The 15560-nt window shown below is 36.0% G+C and overlaps 1 protein-coding gene across 2 annotated transcripts in view; it reads left to right on the forward strand.

The window, feature by feature from the left end:
* The window catches only part of NBAS (NBAS subunit of NRZ tethering complex), a 191999-nt gene that overhangs the window by 105155 nt on the left and 71284 nt on the right, over nt 1–15560 (forward strand). For both annotated transcript variants that reach the window (XM_052810054.1, XM_052810055.1), the window contains 2 exons: nt 8174–8403; nt 14761–14871. In XM_052810054.1, the coding sequence (XP_052666014.1) occupies nt 8174–8403; nt 14761–14871 (341 nt within the window). The remainder of the gene's footprint in view (nt 1–8173; nt 8404–14760; nt 14872–15560) is intronic.

Raw genomic sequence — 15560 nt, forward strand, 5'->3', positions numbered from 1 at the left:
TTTGTTCAACTCTTCAGACACAAGTCATTTAACATAACTGTAGAAACAACTGCCTGGACAACTTTTCAAATTATTTTTATGTTTTATTACTTAACAGCAGTCTCTTGTGGTTTTTTGTGTGTGGGGGGGAGGTTGTTTCTTTTTGGTTTTGGGTTTGGTTTTTTTTGTCCTGCAGCAGTACTGTCTTCTATATTGGAAAACATGTTGATTTAACTTATTGTTTGAGCGTAAAGTCACTTTGTTGTCATTGTTTCTTCTGCTGCTGGCTATTAAAAGATCATATGTTACTTTTGTAACCAAGTTTCATCTGTTAGGAATTTACCTTAAAATATCTTCAGTAATAATTCAAGAGAATTTCTAGACTAACATGCAGATATTAACCTTTAATAGTCTATAAATACTACAGGTATCCTGGCTAACTATATGATTTAATTTTGTGATGTGTGGCTGTTTGACCTTAAAACAAAATGTATAGGTGAAATCAAAATTGTTAACTGCATTTTTCTTCCCGGTTCTGAGTATTCTGATAATTCTAGCCAGTGATTGTGGTACCTCCGCAAATAGTGTTAAAAAAATCCTGCAGAACATGGTTTTGTATAATAGGTGTTGTACACTGCTTAGCCCAATTCTAATACCATCTTTAGTGTAATTTCTGAAGCAGAAATAAAAACAGCAGGTAATATTATCTTAAGGTTGTATGCTAGCAACACCTGATTCATAATTCAAATCTAACAGCTTAACTCTCAGTCCTTTCTTACTCAATCTCTTCTGGGGGCTTTGTTGGCAGAAAATATTCCTGGGATTCTACTTATGTCATGTCTTTAATCATACCAGCATCTTGGGCAACCTTTTGTCTTTACAAGATTCAGTTAGTTTCTGACCTAATGATCTTGAAGTGGCAGTGGCGTATGCTGCCTTCCTATTCCAGGTGTTTCAGTTTTCAACCATTGTGTTTCAGCTTTGCTTATTCAAAACATATAACATTCCTTCTGTTAAAAAAACACAACAAACCCAACAAAGAAACCCCAACACAAAGAGATGGTTTGTTCTTTTTAGACTCCAGTTTTGAAATGTTATAATTTTCCAGACTTCTATAGATTTTGTATTCGCAACGTATTTCTGTTCATAAAGCAACAAAGCACGTTTGCATGAATTGTCATTTATGATCATATGTGTGCAGTTTAAATTGTTATCGTAGATCCTTATTGCCTGATAGTGCAAGAAAGCAGGACTTTGGAAATAAAATTAATTAGTTCCAATTTCATTGAAATTGCGAGTGCTTCTTTACAAACCGTTTACCTGTGTTTTCATGTTCCTCTTGTAATTCACCGACTTGATCTGGCTGGCTTTTTTGTCATGAATTAGTTTTTTCTAATTTCACTGCAAATGTACATATTTGCTTTTCACTAACTTCCCTGGAAATTCAAATAAACCTTTAAAGTTAGTACTAGCTTTACTCATATGCAGACTAGGACTGTGAAGCCCTCAGTCACCTATGTAATCTGCATTTTGTATAACATGTTACAAGTTGTGTCTGTATAACCTATAAGTTTGGGAGTGTTTTAAACTTGGCCACTTTAAGTGAGAGCTAATGGTATTGGGTTTTTAAACTGTGATCCAGGAGCATTTGTTGTATACAGCCACTCATCTGGAATTTGTTTTACTATTGTCTGAACATGTAAGACCTGCCTATAGGTTTGATAATTGAGGATGTATTGCTCAGCTCATCTTTGCTTCATTTTTTTTTTCTGTTAGTTTGTGCAACTTTATTCTGACGCATCTTGTAGCTTATAAAAGGTATTCTAGTTGACTTGGTGTGGTTTCACTGGTGGGTGATGGGATTTGCTGCTTCCTGTATCCATTTAAAAAATGGTTGTGAAAGCTGAACCTGAGCAAATCAGTGTTGTCACCCAACAATACACGTAACTGCAGCAGTGGGAGGACAAAGGAAGTTGAGGTATCCTTGCACTTGAGTGATGTGACAGTACAGGTTTTATTTCTGAGACGTTCTAGTCTTCCATCTCAGCCATACACTTTATCTTTTGCTTTGAGCAGATCAGATGTGAGACAGCTGTGATCTGAAAGGTAGACCACCCCAAATTCATATGGTGCTGTGTTGTAAGTTAATGTACTCTTGACTCACAGCGTGACAACACACTCAGTTGAGGACAAGTGTCATTGATTTAATTAATGAAAAGCTGTCCTGTGGAGGGATGGATTTTACTACTTGAGTGAACAGACACGTTCAGGATTTTACTTCTTGAGTGAACTGTTTCTTTCCTGTAAATCCTTTTTTCCTGCTTTGGTATGTGAGGGAAAGTGTCACCTATACATAATTTTTCTTTTCCTTTCCTTTCTCTTTTCTCTTTTCTCTTTTTTCTCTTTTCTCTCTTTTCTCTTTTCTCTTTTCTCTTTTCTCTTTTCTCTTTTCTCTTTTCTCTTTTCTCTTTTCTCTTTTCTCTTTTCTCTTTTCTCTTTTTTCTCTTTTCTCTTTTCTCTTTTCTCTTTTCTCTTTTCTCTTTTCTCTTTTCTCTTTTCTCTTTTCTCTTTTCTCTTGCCTCCCCGTCCATCAAATTTATAGCACATTGAATCTCTTGCTACAGGGATTGTGGCAGTTGCTACAAGGGTTAGGGAGAGCTTTCCTCTCCTCCTTGAAATGTTAGTGCCTCCCAGAGGTGTAGTTTGGTTCCCTTAGAAGTGCTAGAGTTGGGCAACAACTAGAGGTGGGATAGTGATCAAAGTGCAACTGTGTCTGCAGCAGGAATTTATACCCTGATCCCTGGTGTCTCTTGCTTTGCTCATGTGCTGTCATCTGCTAGTTTTGCTAACCTTTAGGGTTTTGTTTGCTGTATGTGTCTTCCTCTGTAGAATGATCTCTTTCATAGGATCACTTAAAATGGTTTAGAGCAAATCGGGTGTTAGAAGAATCTGGGCACAATTTACCACGTCCTCTGCCTTCCCGTTCGAATTCCTGTGGCTCACTGCAGTCACAGCTTTTGACCATTACCAGAAGATTACAGTTCAAAAGGTGATGGAAGTGTTTTGCAACTGCAATCCACAAAAGTCCACAACATCACGTATGTATTCGGGGTGATTATGAGTGGATTAGCCTCGATGACCTAAGCAGCTTTTCTCATCAGTGTTCCTAGTCATTTCTGTGTTACAGTCTGAAGATCATTCACATTAAAAACAAAACTAAAAGAATAACACTCCTTTTTAGAACAATTGGAAATATTCTTTGTCTTAAGAAAAGTAAACAAGCTAAATAGCTTTACAATGATCTAATATTATCTCAATGATGTGTTTACAGTAGAGCTTTTTATTATTTATTTCTCTTCCCATAGCTGTAAAATTGTTGCCGCTTCCTGAGCAGGAGAGGAACAGGAGAAAAACTGACTCAGATTTTTTTTTTTTTTTTCCTGATGTGTATGGCTGAATTAAGTCTTTTAAAGAGATTTGAAAGAAAAAAGAAATACCAGCTTGCCAGGGGAAGAAAAAAAAATAAAATTGAAGATTATTCTACAGATCGGGGTGAACAAATTCCAAGATCAAAATCTCTTATCTCTTTTTAAAACCAGTGTTGTTTTTATAATATTGCAGTGGCATATAGATTCTGAAGGGCTTCACAGGTGTGTCTCCCAGAGGATGGGCAAAGAGAAATACTGCTTTAAAACGTCTAGTCAGGTGGACCCTGATCCCCAGCTGAGGTTTACTGGTAATGGCCGGTGGTGCAATATTGACAGTAACTTTTCCTGATCTGTGCTGAGTAAATCACATCTAATAGCATGAAATGAAATTAACTTTATGCTGAAGTGATGGGTGCTTTTTTCTTTTCTCTCTTTTTTTTTTTTTTTTTTTCCTAATTCCCAAGCAAAGCCTATGCCAAATCATTTCACTGTTGCCAAGACAATATTGTTATAGCACAACACACAGTACTTGCTCAATAGATGAGTAAAATACATTGGCAGGTAGTTCATGAGGGATTTACCTTGGCACTGCTAGGGAGGCTCACGAGTTCAGGGTGTAATACACTTGGGACAGCTCTTGTGGCTTCTCTGGAAGTTTACCCTATGTTTGCTGCTGTGTTCGTATGTAAAATAACATCTGTCTAGAAGTACTGGAGGAGATATATCTGGCAAAGCGGGGATTTTCTGAAAGACTCTGAAAAGCCAACAGAGATAATAGTGTAGTAGCAGTTTGGGGGTTTTTGGTGGTTTTTTTGACAGATAACATAAAAAAGCACAAGTTGAATATGATTTCTTATCAGCTACCTGTCTGTCAAAGTTTGTTTGTATTTACATGAACTGCTGTAGAGATTTATTTATTTTTTTAAGTGTCTGTTACAATTTTAAGAAAGTAAAAGAATTTGTAAACCCTACAAATGCTGCAGTAAGAGTCAGCCTTTACTGATATTGCTAATTTTTTTTATGGCCAGCTACTATTACTAGCTAGTTATGTTCTTTTCAATTAAAAACTATTAAGACTTTTTTTGAATACTGGCAATACAACTATAATGGTCTTTATGTATTAGCGTTTGTTAGAACAAGCATCACGTCTAATTGAACTAGGTATCTAATGGGTGTAGAAATATTTGTGCTTATTTTCTTAAAAAACATGTATTATTAAAAATGTGAAAATGTTGAAGAACGAATACTTAAAATTATGAAATACAAGTTCTACACAGCTTGATACCAAACACTTCAGCTTTTATATTTTTTTTTTCATTGAGCTTGTGTTCAATGCCTAATAAATACTGTGCAAGCAGCACTGTTATTTAAGAAAACATTTTAAATCTATAGAAGGATGACAAATCTGAGAAGAGCAAAACTGTGTGTCATTCCGGTAAATGAGTTTTGCAAACAACTGTAATTTGGGAAAGACTGTTTTTTATAGATTAAAAAAACCCTAGAAAGTCTCACATGAGATACTGATATAGGTTCTTGTATGAAGCAGGTTGTGAGATGTCTCTAAACTAATTTTTTATTTCACATGCTCTGATAGTTTGGAGCAAGGTTTTGTAAGGGGTAAAAAAGGACAACGCTTGATTGAAAGATTTTTGGTGGTGAAGAGTTCAACACAATCCTTGGCAACTGCTTGCGATAAAAAAAAACAACTTGTGCTTTCTTTAATCTGAATGTGTATATGTTAATTTACCAGCTATCAGATCTCATACTTCAATCTCGTATATTGACGAGTTTGGTGCACTTTTCTGCCTTACATATGTATGGATATACATACATGGGTATTTATACAGTGTATGATTCTATTGTTCTAACTCTGTAGTTAATAAGCTCAATAGACACTAAGACATTATTTCTAACGACATTATTTGTATATTAGTATAAGATATGTTTCTTAAATCCTCTAACTAATTTTTGTAATACATTTCAGAGCCATCCCTTTTATAACATATTTCAGAACTTCAAAACCCAGAAAGGAACCTAGTAGTGGGAGTTAGTTGTCTTGGATACAAACATCTATGTAACTTTTTTTGTTTCTTGTTCCTCCTTTGTGTGTCCAAGGATCACATTGATCCTTTAAACAACATGTACATCAGATTATCTTCCACTTCCTTCTCTTTCCCTCCTTGTAACAGTTTGTCATCGTTATTATTTGTTGTGGTACTACTGTATCACATAGTGGTCCTCAATCCAGGTTTTTTAATTTTATTTTTATTATAACCTGGTAGCAAAACAAGAGTAGAAGAGGTTCAGATAAGAAAAACAGTGAAACAGTGCTGACCAATTTGATAGAGAGCTGTCCTGGTGGAACTGCACATTTATAGCATCTTTGTAGGTATTATTTGGCAAAAGTATTAGCGGGAAAATGATTAAGCTGATTAGATACTGTTAAGGTGTTCTTTTGAAGCATAAACAGACTGCATGGAAGATTGCACACAGATGCTTTTAGGGAAATGTCACAAATGGGGAATAAAGGTTGGCACTAGTGATAGATGTCATTTGAGAGGGTGACAACTTGGTCAGAATATTATGATTGGAAGTGGCAGATTATTATTTTTTAGAAGGAATTTCACATTTAAATATAGTTATTGCCCAATGTATTGAAGGCAACAGTGGACCAAAAATTAAGTGGTTTTAATCTACCTTTAATCTACCTGTCTTAGTAATTAGTATTATTTAAAGTTATAGTTGTAAATATGCAAGTTTAGTTCTGCCTTATGGTGAAAATTTATGTGCTATTCAGGAAACTTATTAAAAATGTTATCTTTTCACCTTCAGAAGCAATTTCTCAAGAAAAAGTTCTGGCATATTTGTTTGAAAATACTTTCAAGGTTGTCTTTTTGTACTTTATGAACGATCTGGTGGGCTGTGCACTGGAATAAGAGTGTTGACACTGGATTCTACTTTCCTTAATGGAGAGAGGGTAAACCTAGCAAAAGAGAGCAGATTTACCCTCGTAGGTTGTCAGAGGGACCTGCCTTTCTCAGTGGACTGTACAGAGGATTTAGGCAATTATGTTAAACAGGTTTCCTCGTCTTGCTCTGACTTTCCCTGTCTCCATGCTCTGTTTTCTAGTGTTATCACCTAAAATGAGATACCAAGGTACATAATAAGCAGTGGATTGGTTTCCAGCTGACACAATTTATTGTAGAGGCACTGCTCTGCTTGCCTATCTCTTTTCTGAGGTTTTATTATTCTGTTACCAATCTCCTAAGCAACCTTGAAAGAACTAGTGATGTTGTTCATAAAATCAATGAGTTTGCAGTGTTTAGAGGGCTTCAGAAAAATATCATGTGGAGAGGAAAAAGGATGCCCTGTAGCATTTAATATGACTTGGTGAGCAGGCTGTCAGCTAAGACTTGAAAAGAAAAAAATAATAAAAAAAAAAAAATCAATTTAGAACAACCAACAAGTCATAGAAAAAAATCAAGCATGCCTCAAAGTTCAAATATTTGGTGCATGTTTTACCCTGCTGTGCACTCTAGTTAATGTTCATAAGTTTAGCTTCTAATTTAGCAGAATCATTCTGTAATAAAAGTATATTTGTCCAGTACACTCAATATTTTTGAAACCACAGCAATTAAATCAGCTGTTTCTTTTAGATAATATTTCAACTACAGTTGGCATCCCCAGGTGTCTTTTGGTGGCTCTTTTGGCAGCACTCCTTCCTCAGTGGGTGCTACACAGAAGTCATGGTGCTTCCTTATGGCATTGTGCTGCTCGTGGCCTCGTTTTTCATGGAAGAGAGAAAACAAGGTATTGAGTGTGCTGAGTGATTACATATCGCACACAGCTGTATTCAAGTGGAGGTGCCTAAACATAGCACTGTCCAGGTCTTGAGGCAACTGGGAACTCTCTACAGTACATGTGTTCCTTCTTCGTTTCAGATATTCAGACATTCAGACTGGATTTGTTTCATGTTCCAGATTTGTTGCTTTGCTGTGTGGGTTTTTGACTACAGAAGTTAATAGTTGATTAAATATGCACTTGATGCATAATTTTTAACACAGAAAAGTAAGTTTTATTTGTGATGAAGGTATTTTGAAAACAAAGGTTGTCCCAATCCTTGGATGATCAATGTTTAATTATTTGAAGATTTCAGGGTGTAGGTAATGCCTCGTGTAATTTGCAGAACTTGCAACACTTCTCGTTCTTTGAAAGTATCAGTGCTCGACACTTAAGATGCTAAGCTATTCCTTTTATCCGTTCTGTGTAATAGAAGTGTATCAGCAATTCAGTAACAAAAAAACCCAGTTTGTAATATTGCTTCCATTCTTATTTTTTGAGATAGAGTCTCTGTTTTAGAGTAGACTTACTTGTAGTGTTTGTAATTGAGGTGAGATTTGGTAAGTTTTCTTTGATTTGTTGAAGTGTTTTACCAGTCAGTTGCCTAGTTTAATGTTAATAAAAATGAAGGTGTTAATTACAAATAAATTGAGTCATAGTGAAGTACTTGTTACTATTAATTTGGCTAGGTAAGTTTGTTTGAATTTTTGTAGCATATGGAATAGTCTAAAACATTCCAACAGGATAAATGTTAACATCATAGCAAATAGCCCTTACAGAAGATTTGGAATTCTGTTGTACTTATAAATTCTCAGAAATGGAAACAAATATTTCAGTTCTGAGCACAGGGATCAATTATAAAATGGTAAATTTTTTTGCAGAAATTTACAGGGCTTTTTTTAGTTTGTTGTCAATTTTTTTCACAGGCTGATCCAAAAGAGTTGATTCAGATGGTCACAAAGCATGTTAGTCAGTATGGCTATACAGACTGGCCTGAAGAAATCACAACTTTGATAAATCAGCTGCATTACTACAATGAGCGACTACTGGATTTCACTCAAGCTCAGATTCTGCAAGGACTTGGCAAAGGAGTGGATGTGCAGAGGTTTACAGCAGATGGACAGTACAAGAGAGAAACAATACTAGGATTGGCAGAGTAAGTAATGTCTATTATGTTTATTTTCTTTGTTTTAAAATGGAATTACTTTAAGCTTTAATCAGGAAAGTAAATTGAGTGCTGACCTTTAGAAGGGATAAGTTACCAGATGCTTTAGACATTTACACTGTGATGCTGCTACAATTGGAGCCTTTTCTATTCAACTACTCCACTTAAATGAAATGTTGCTCAAATAAATGGATTGATAACTTTTAATGGAAGCTGTAACTCTTTGTTTATTAACTGCTAGTATTAAAGTTAATCAGGGATGAATGAAATCAGAGCATAGGTGGAGGTCTGATCTTTTCCTTTCATGTCCTGTAAACCTGCTCTAGCAATCTATTAGGGTATGCCCAAACATCAAAGTTTGTAATGAACTATAGTTTAAAACAAAACAAACCAAGAAAGGTTAATAAACTGTACTTGATTTTTAATAATTTAGTTAAAGCTGCTGTATATTACAATATTTTTCCCCTGTAGTCATTTGGAAGTCCTGGAGCTTTCACTGCACATGTTCTGATACTTAGAATGCTTTTGTCTCACCTTTCAGTTATCCAAAATAGAAAAAAAGGAAGATATAGGGTAGTACTGTCTTTTCATTTTAAATGTACCTTTAATCAACATCTGCATGCAGGTACTTTAAGCTGTGAACAAGTCATGAATATACTTGAACTCTATATGTTTTGAAGACAATCACAGTTCAGTAGCTTCTAGACTGTCAAAGTTCTGTGCAGTAAGAAGCTTTTAATATAATTTGTAACCTAAGTTTCAACTACTCTGTTCATAAAGCTTTTGAAGAGCATATTTAGATGTTTACAGTCTTCCACGTATGTAGCTACTCATAGCTACAATTCCAATAGAAATTTGTTAGTACAAAAACATTGATATGAAATGCAGAATAAGAATAGTAGTATAACCTCAGGTTTTGAGCACTAAGCTGCTGCTTTGCATCTGTAAATCCATACCTGCATTGATTTTGGCACTGCATTCATGAAAATAGCTTTTAAGCATCTTTTAATGTTTCCACTGGAGTTACGTGTTTTGTATATATTGCTCATTGAGCACATATCATATCAGTAGTGTGTCACTAGGTGAATGTTACATCTTGGTTATCTACAGTAACTTCAATACAAAAATCCTTCTGTTATTACAGATACTTATTTTAGATGCAGCATGCTTGCTTACATTCTCATCCAAGAGTCCTTTAGATACTGTCTTTCGTAAAAATAAAGTAAAAATGAAGAGAAAGTTCCTTACAATAAGTAGGATTGAAACACAGTATGAAAGGGTTAGTAAAAATGAGGCTTCATAGCGTGTGGATGAGAGTAGTAGTCCCATATTAGGCAGTTGCAAAGATCCAACTAGTTACTTGTTCAGCTTGCAGCTTCCTTGCTTTAATCTTCTCTGTTGACTCCTAATCTGCATTTTCTAATGAAAATAATGTGCAAATTTGATATAATTTTGTAGCATATTTTTTCTTATTTTTGAATTATCACTAAGTGCCTCCTGTTTTCAATCTTTTATGAAGTGCAGTTTGCAGGAACAACACCTGGAAGAGATGGTATCTTATTTACAAGACAGCCTGGTAGGAGAATGAGGAATTTGTAAAACTACTTAACAAATAGTTGTCAAATTTGTCTTCCATATTTGGTGTATTGTGATTAGAGCTTGTTATGCATTATTTATCAAATATTTCAAGATCTGGGTGCCTCACAGACTTAATCAAGTATAGTTCTCAAGCAGTTAACTATTTATTTGGGCAAAATAGTGCCAGAATGTATCTGGAAGGGAATTAGGGAAACCAGAGTAAGACTGAATGCGAATTCTTGAGTGTAGTCCCATATAGCTTCAGGCTAACTATGGTGTATAAGGTTTCTAAATCATTCTTTTACTTAAGGCCAGCTTTTGGGTGGCTGTTTTTTGGGGTTTTGTTTCTGTTTTCATTCACCTACTCTGAGGTCTTCAGCCCTTCACTACTTCTCTTAAAATGTTGAAATCAGCGGTTGATTTTAGTGATGTAGTACCAATTTCTTCCTTGTCTGATGTCACCGATCTGAAATACTTATTTTAGATTTTCAGAAAAATTGTGCAATTACCAAGCAATCTTCATAACTTAGCTTGTGCTTATTGAGTTCTCAGAATGATTTTGATGCATATGAACGAGGTCCCTTTGCAGAAGACTAAACCAAAAAGTCCTGTATAAAACCACTTCAAATGTACTTCAGTTCTTACTAGTGACATTAGCTTCTGAACCATTGTGTATGCTTTTGCTATGCGGCTCTGCTCTATTGCCAGTGTAGACACAGCCCTTTCTCCCTGATGCATTGCTGCTGCAGCACTTAACAAACAGCTGTAGCCTTCCATCTCATTTTCCTGTTTCAAACACGAGAGGAAACTAAAGGCTAATCTTCATTTCACTTCCCTAAGTTGGATTTTTTTTAAAAACGTTTTTTGAGGATGGGCAACTGGAAAAGTGGATCTCATTTCCCTTTATTATGATTGAATCCAGTGGTGGTTCTCACGCTTTGTAGCTGATTGATGTCAACCAAAAATGTTAAAGACGGCGATTGCAAGCAAACACATGCACATGTATGGTACAACAGAGGTTTGAGAGAACGAGATGGGAAAAAACCTCAAAATTGCTCTGAGCTGCCAAATGTTTATTTCTGTGAGCTTGAAGATACTCAGCAAGATCCCAGCTGAATGCTACTGCACAGGCATATTTTTTGATACTTTGGAAATGCATGCTAGCCCACAGGCAGGGTGGCTAAGAACCATTCACAAGAACTGCTTGACTTTGTTTTTGCACCAGTCTTGGTGCAATAGCACATAACGAAGTACATCTAAACTGTGTCTGCACTGGAACCTTCAGTGGGCCTTTCTCTGGCAGTCCTTGGGCTCCAGGGACAGGCCTGCATATGAAAAGGGCATGTAAAGGAAAGTTAAAAGGTCCTTTACAAGGTGATGGCCATTTTTTCAGCTTTTCATTGTGTAACAACGACTTGTTCTTGTCCTGTCACTGTTATCCTGACAATGAATAGCTTGTTACTGTTGTTCATTTATACCATATCATTTCCTTAAACCTCTGTTGCCTCATGCTGCCACTGCATGCCACTCTTACGACAAAAAAGACAGGATTTTGGTAAGGTTTATAAAGTGCTAGGGGGAATGGATCCCACTAGCTCCAAGAGCCACTCCTCATTTGTATGATTGAGTTATTGTGCAACTAAAGCATTCATATCATCTTCTTCTTTCACTGAATCATGGAGTCACAGAATGGTTGATGTTGGAAGGGACCTTGGGAGGTCATCTGGTCCAGCCCCCCTGCTCAAGCAGGGCCACCTAGAGCCAGTTGCCAGGGACCATGTGCAGGCAGCTTCTGAATAACTCCAAGGATGGAGACTCCATAGCCTCCTTGGGCAACCTGTTCCAGTGTTTCGTCACCCTCACAGTGCAAAAGTGTTTCCTGATGTTCAGGCAGATCCTCCTGTGTTTCAGTTTGTGCCCATTGCCTCTGGTCCTGTCACTGGGCACCACTGAAAAGAGCCTGGCCCCGTCCTCCCTGCACCCTCCCTTCAGGTATTTACATACACTGATGAGATCCCCTTGAGCCTTCTCTTCTCCAGGCTGAACAGTCCCAGCTCTCTGACCCTTTCCTCGTACAAGAGCTGCTCCAGTCCCTTCATCATCTTCGTGGCCCTTCACTGGACTCTTTCCAGTAGCTCCATTGTTCATTTTAGAACTGCTCAGTTCATTTCAGAAGCTGTTGTAGTATTTACTTTTTAAGCAGAGGGTTATTAGGTCATGCCTAAAGATCATCTTTTCCTTCTGTCAAGAGATTCTGTATCTGAATTGATGATACAAAGAAAGTAATATATCGTACTTTTTTTTTTTTTTTTTTAATTATTGAAAGTATTGAGATCAGTGTTGAGGACTAGCCTGCAGAATACTGCCATTAACCTCATCACCTCCAGTGTACCTTTTCCCAAATACCCTGTTATCTTCCCCTTAGCCAGTGGCATACTCGCTGTGCAGTTCTTGCATCAATCTTCACCTTCACTTTAACTAGTAATCCCATTGTGGACAGTATATCAAATGATTTCTGAAAAATTTGAAGGAATGTTAAGTTTACATGTGTTGTGATTTGGTAACAGCTGTTGTGTGTCCCTGGTTAAAAAAAGATCTGCTTTTATGTACTGAATGACAACCTGCACAAACTATGGCTACTAATCTGGAATTTACAATGTAGTGTTGTCATGGCACTTCTTAATGTCAAAAAATAGAATAGAGCATCTGCCTCTAAAAGATTAGATGACTTTTACTGAGTATTTTTGGAAAAGTTTGGATTATCATCCTCTTATACATACATCATTGCTTGCTGGGTTAAAAATTTTTCTGTTTGCATTGAAGTATTGAGTCTAGTTGCAAGAGGTTGGGTACAGGAAGCCTTGCTGTGCTGGAAAATCAGAGGGGGAAGGTGCCATGGCCATTGGAACAGAAGAGACAGGATAGTGTGGGGGATTTTTTTTTCTTTTTCCTCTTTTCTTCTTAAATATATTTCAATAAATACTTCTATTTATCTTAAAATGTATTTCTTTCTTTTAATTTTAATGCTTGTGTTCTGCCTCCTATACTTTGCATACATGTTATTCCATGTAAAATGCCTAATACTCTTCAGGGGTTGTCATAACTAAGAGTCACTACAAGAGGTTTGTGGGTTTTTTGCCTTTTGGGGGTCTTTTTTTTGTGTGTGTGGTTTATTGTTTGGTTGGTTGGTTTTGTTTTTTAACTATTGGAGCAATAGTTTAATGCAAAGGCTATTCTGATAGCTGATTGCGAAGATTTTTCAGCATTATGTTCTTTCTTGACATTTTGCTTTTCTACTCTGCGTTGCGTATCTTATTTTAATTCTCCAATATCTGTAGCAACTATCACAGTGGAATGTAATGATATGTTGGATTGAGTGTGTAAAAATCACAATTAAGGTGCATGGATGTGTCAGCTGTTCACCTGGGGTGGCAAGAAAGTCAGACTCCAGCTGTAAGCCTTGTTTAGCGTAGATCAAGATATGGTATGGATCTCCATTTGTAAATGACAAAAAAAGAACTGGGAGGATATGCTCTTTAATCTGTAGGTTTTTTCTGCTTTCCTTTTAATATCATACATGGGTCATGATGATGGTATAGAAAATGTACTAGAAGTTATTGTTGCTCCACAAAGTGCCCCCTGGCTCCCCAGGATTGTAGAAAACAATGTAAATAATCTAAAGGAAGGTATTAAACATAATATGATATGGTCACTCAAGTTTATGGAGTTAACATGAGTCTTATATTAATACAATTTTGTAAACTAATTTACTGACAGCTGCAATTGTGTTTTGTAATAATTCATGTTGTGTAAGGCTTTTTTCCTTAGTCCCACGTGACTTTTTAATTAAAGAATCTAAAACAATATGGTCAGCAGTATTCACATTAAATGCATTTTTTAAAAAGATGTTCATGACAGGTCTATTAGGATGTAATTACAACCAAATAGTATTTTTCTTGGAATTATCCTGGAGAAATAAATCAAAACAAAACCAAACCCCCAAAACCCAAGCATCAGCCTTAGTAGTATTGCTCCTATACCAGCCTAAAACCAAGAACCACGTGTGTCTACTTGAGCCATACTAACTTCAGTGGATTAATAAAAATTAATATGAAGTTAACTTCAGTCTTTGATCACTTAACAGATTCTCCATCTTTTGTTTTGTTAAACGGATATACAATAACAGAAAAACAGTTTTTAGTATTTCTAGGACATCTACAGAGTGAAGCTCGACATCTTCACACCTTCTTTTAGTCTGCAAATACTAAGAGTGTTTCTATCTGTGAACTTCTAAGGAAGAGCTTTGAGGACCCACATACCACTTGTGCTAAAACACTATAGGTGTTGCAACTAAATCAAATACATGCTCACTGTGACACATTACATCCTTTATCACTTTGTAATTGAAATGAAATGAAAACTGAGGTTTTTGCTTTAGCACAAAGTTTAAGCAGAAACTGTCATTGAGAACCAAAGCGTATGTGGTGTAGGTGCCTGTCTTTGGAATATCTCTGTAGTCTGGTTTTTTTTGTTTGTTTGGGGTTTTTTTTTCCATTTTTTTTTTCCCAAATGGAGCACTGAGTATAAGCAAATGAAAGAGGACATACTTTGTGTCTATTTATTTAACAGTGATTCTAGTTTCTTGGTTTATGAAAAATAAATTTAAAAAGAAATCATTACTTTTTTAGTGTAAATATTTATTTTCATGTCATGTCTCTAGGGGCTTAGTGTAACTTCTCTGTGTTTTCTTTTATGTTTTTTTTCTATAAGAACACTTGAAGAAAATGTTTACAAGATTGCTGTTTCTTTGGCTCAGCGATACAATGTTCCACTTTGGGAAGTTTATATGACCCATCTGGAATTTTTATTCACTGACAGTGGGTAAGTTGTCTCCCCTGCAAATACACATACGATTCTGTTACAAAAAAATATGTGCTAACCTTTGAGAAAGTTGAAGTATATTGTGGGTAGAGTTTGGTTTCTGTTTTCATATTTCTTGTGCTATGATAGTTTGGGAATTTTTGTCTTTTCCATGTGATGCTTCTGTAACCAGCCATGAAAACAGGTGTTACAAGCAAGGATAAAAGCCCATATGTGTCTTATTGTTCTTCTAAGTATTCAGGGACTTTTGTTCCAATGTTTAGGTTTCCATGGCTTTGAATGCTTAGTGCTCTCTTCCCACAGGAAACTACCTTGTAGTTATTTTTACAGTTCCTTGGAATATGTCCTGAACCTTGATAGTTTTTTATATAATTATTTATTTTAAAAAAAGTTTTGCTATTTATTGATCTCTCTTCTACATAGTAGCAAAGGAAGTAAATATATTGGAGTTTCCCATTCACATTATTCATCTATTCATTTCAGTTTCAGTTTTTTATAGAAGCACTTTTTTTACAATATTTCTTCGGAACTGTTCTAGCCTACAAGATTATGGCAGACCAGACCTGGCATTGGTGGGGGGCATGAGGGTAGGGATACTTTTCGTTTTTCGTTTCTATTCCAGAATTGGTTCCAGGGCCTTTTTTAGTTGTTTTTTTGTTTGTTTTTTTGTTTGGTTTTTTTTTTTTTAA

Source organism: Harpia harpyja, chromosome 15 (genome assembly GCF_026419915.1).
Source record: "Harpia harpyja isolate bHarHar1 chromosome 15, bHarHar1 primary haplotype, whole genome shotgun sequence".
Taxonomy (NCBI): domain Eukaryota; kingdom Metazoa; phylum Chordata; class Aves; order Accipitriformes; family Accipitridae; genus Harpia; species Harpia harpyja.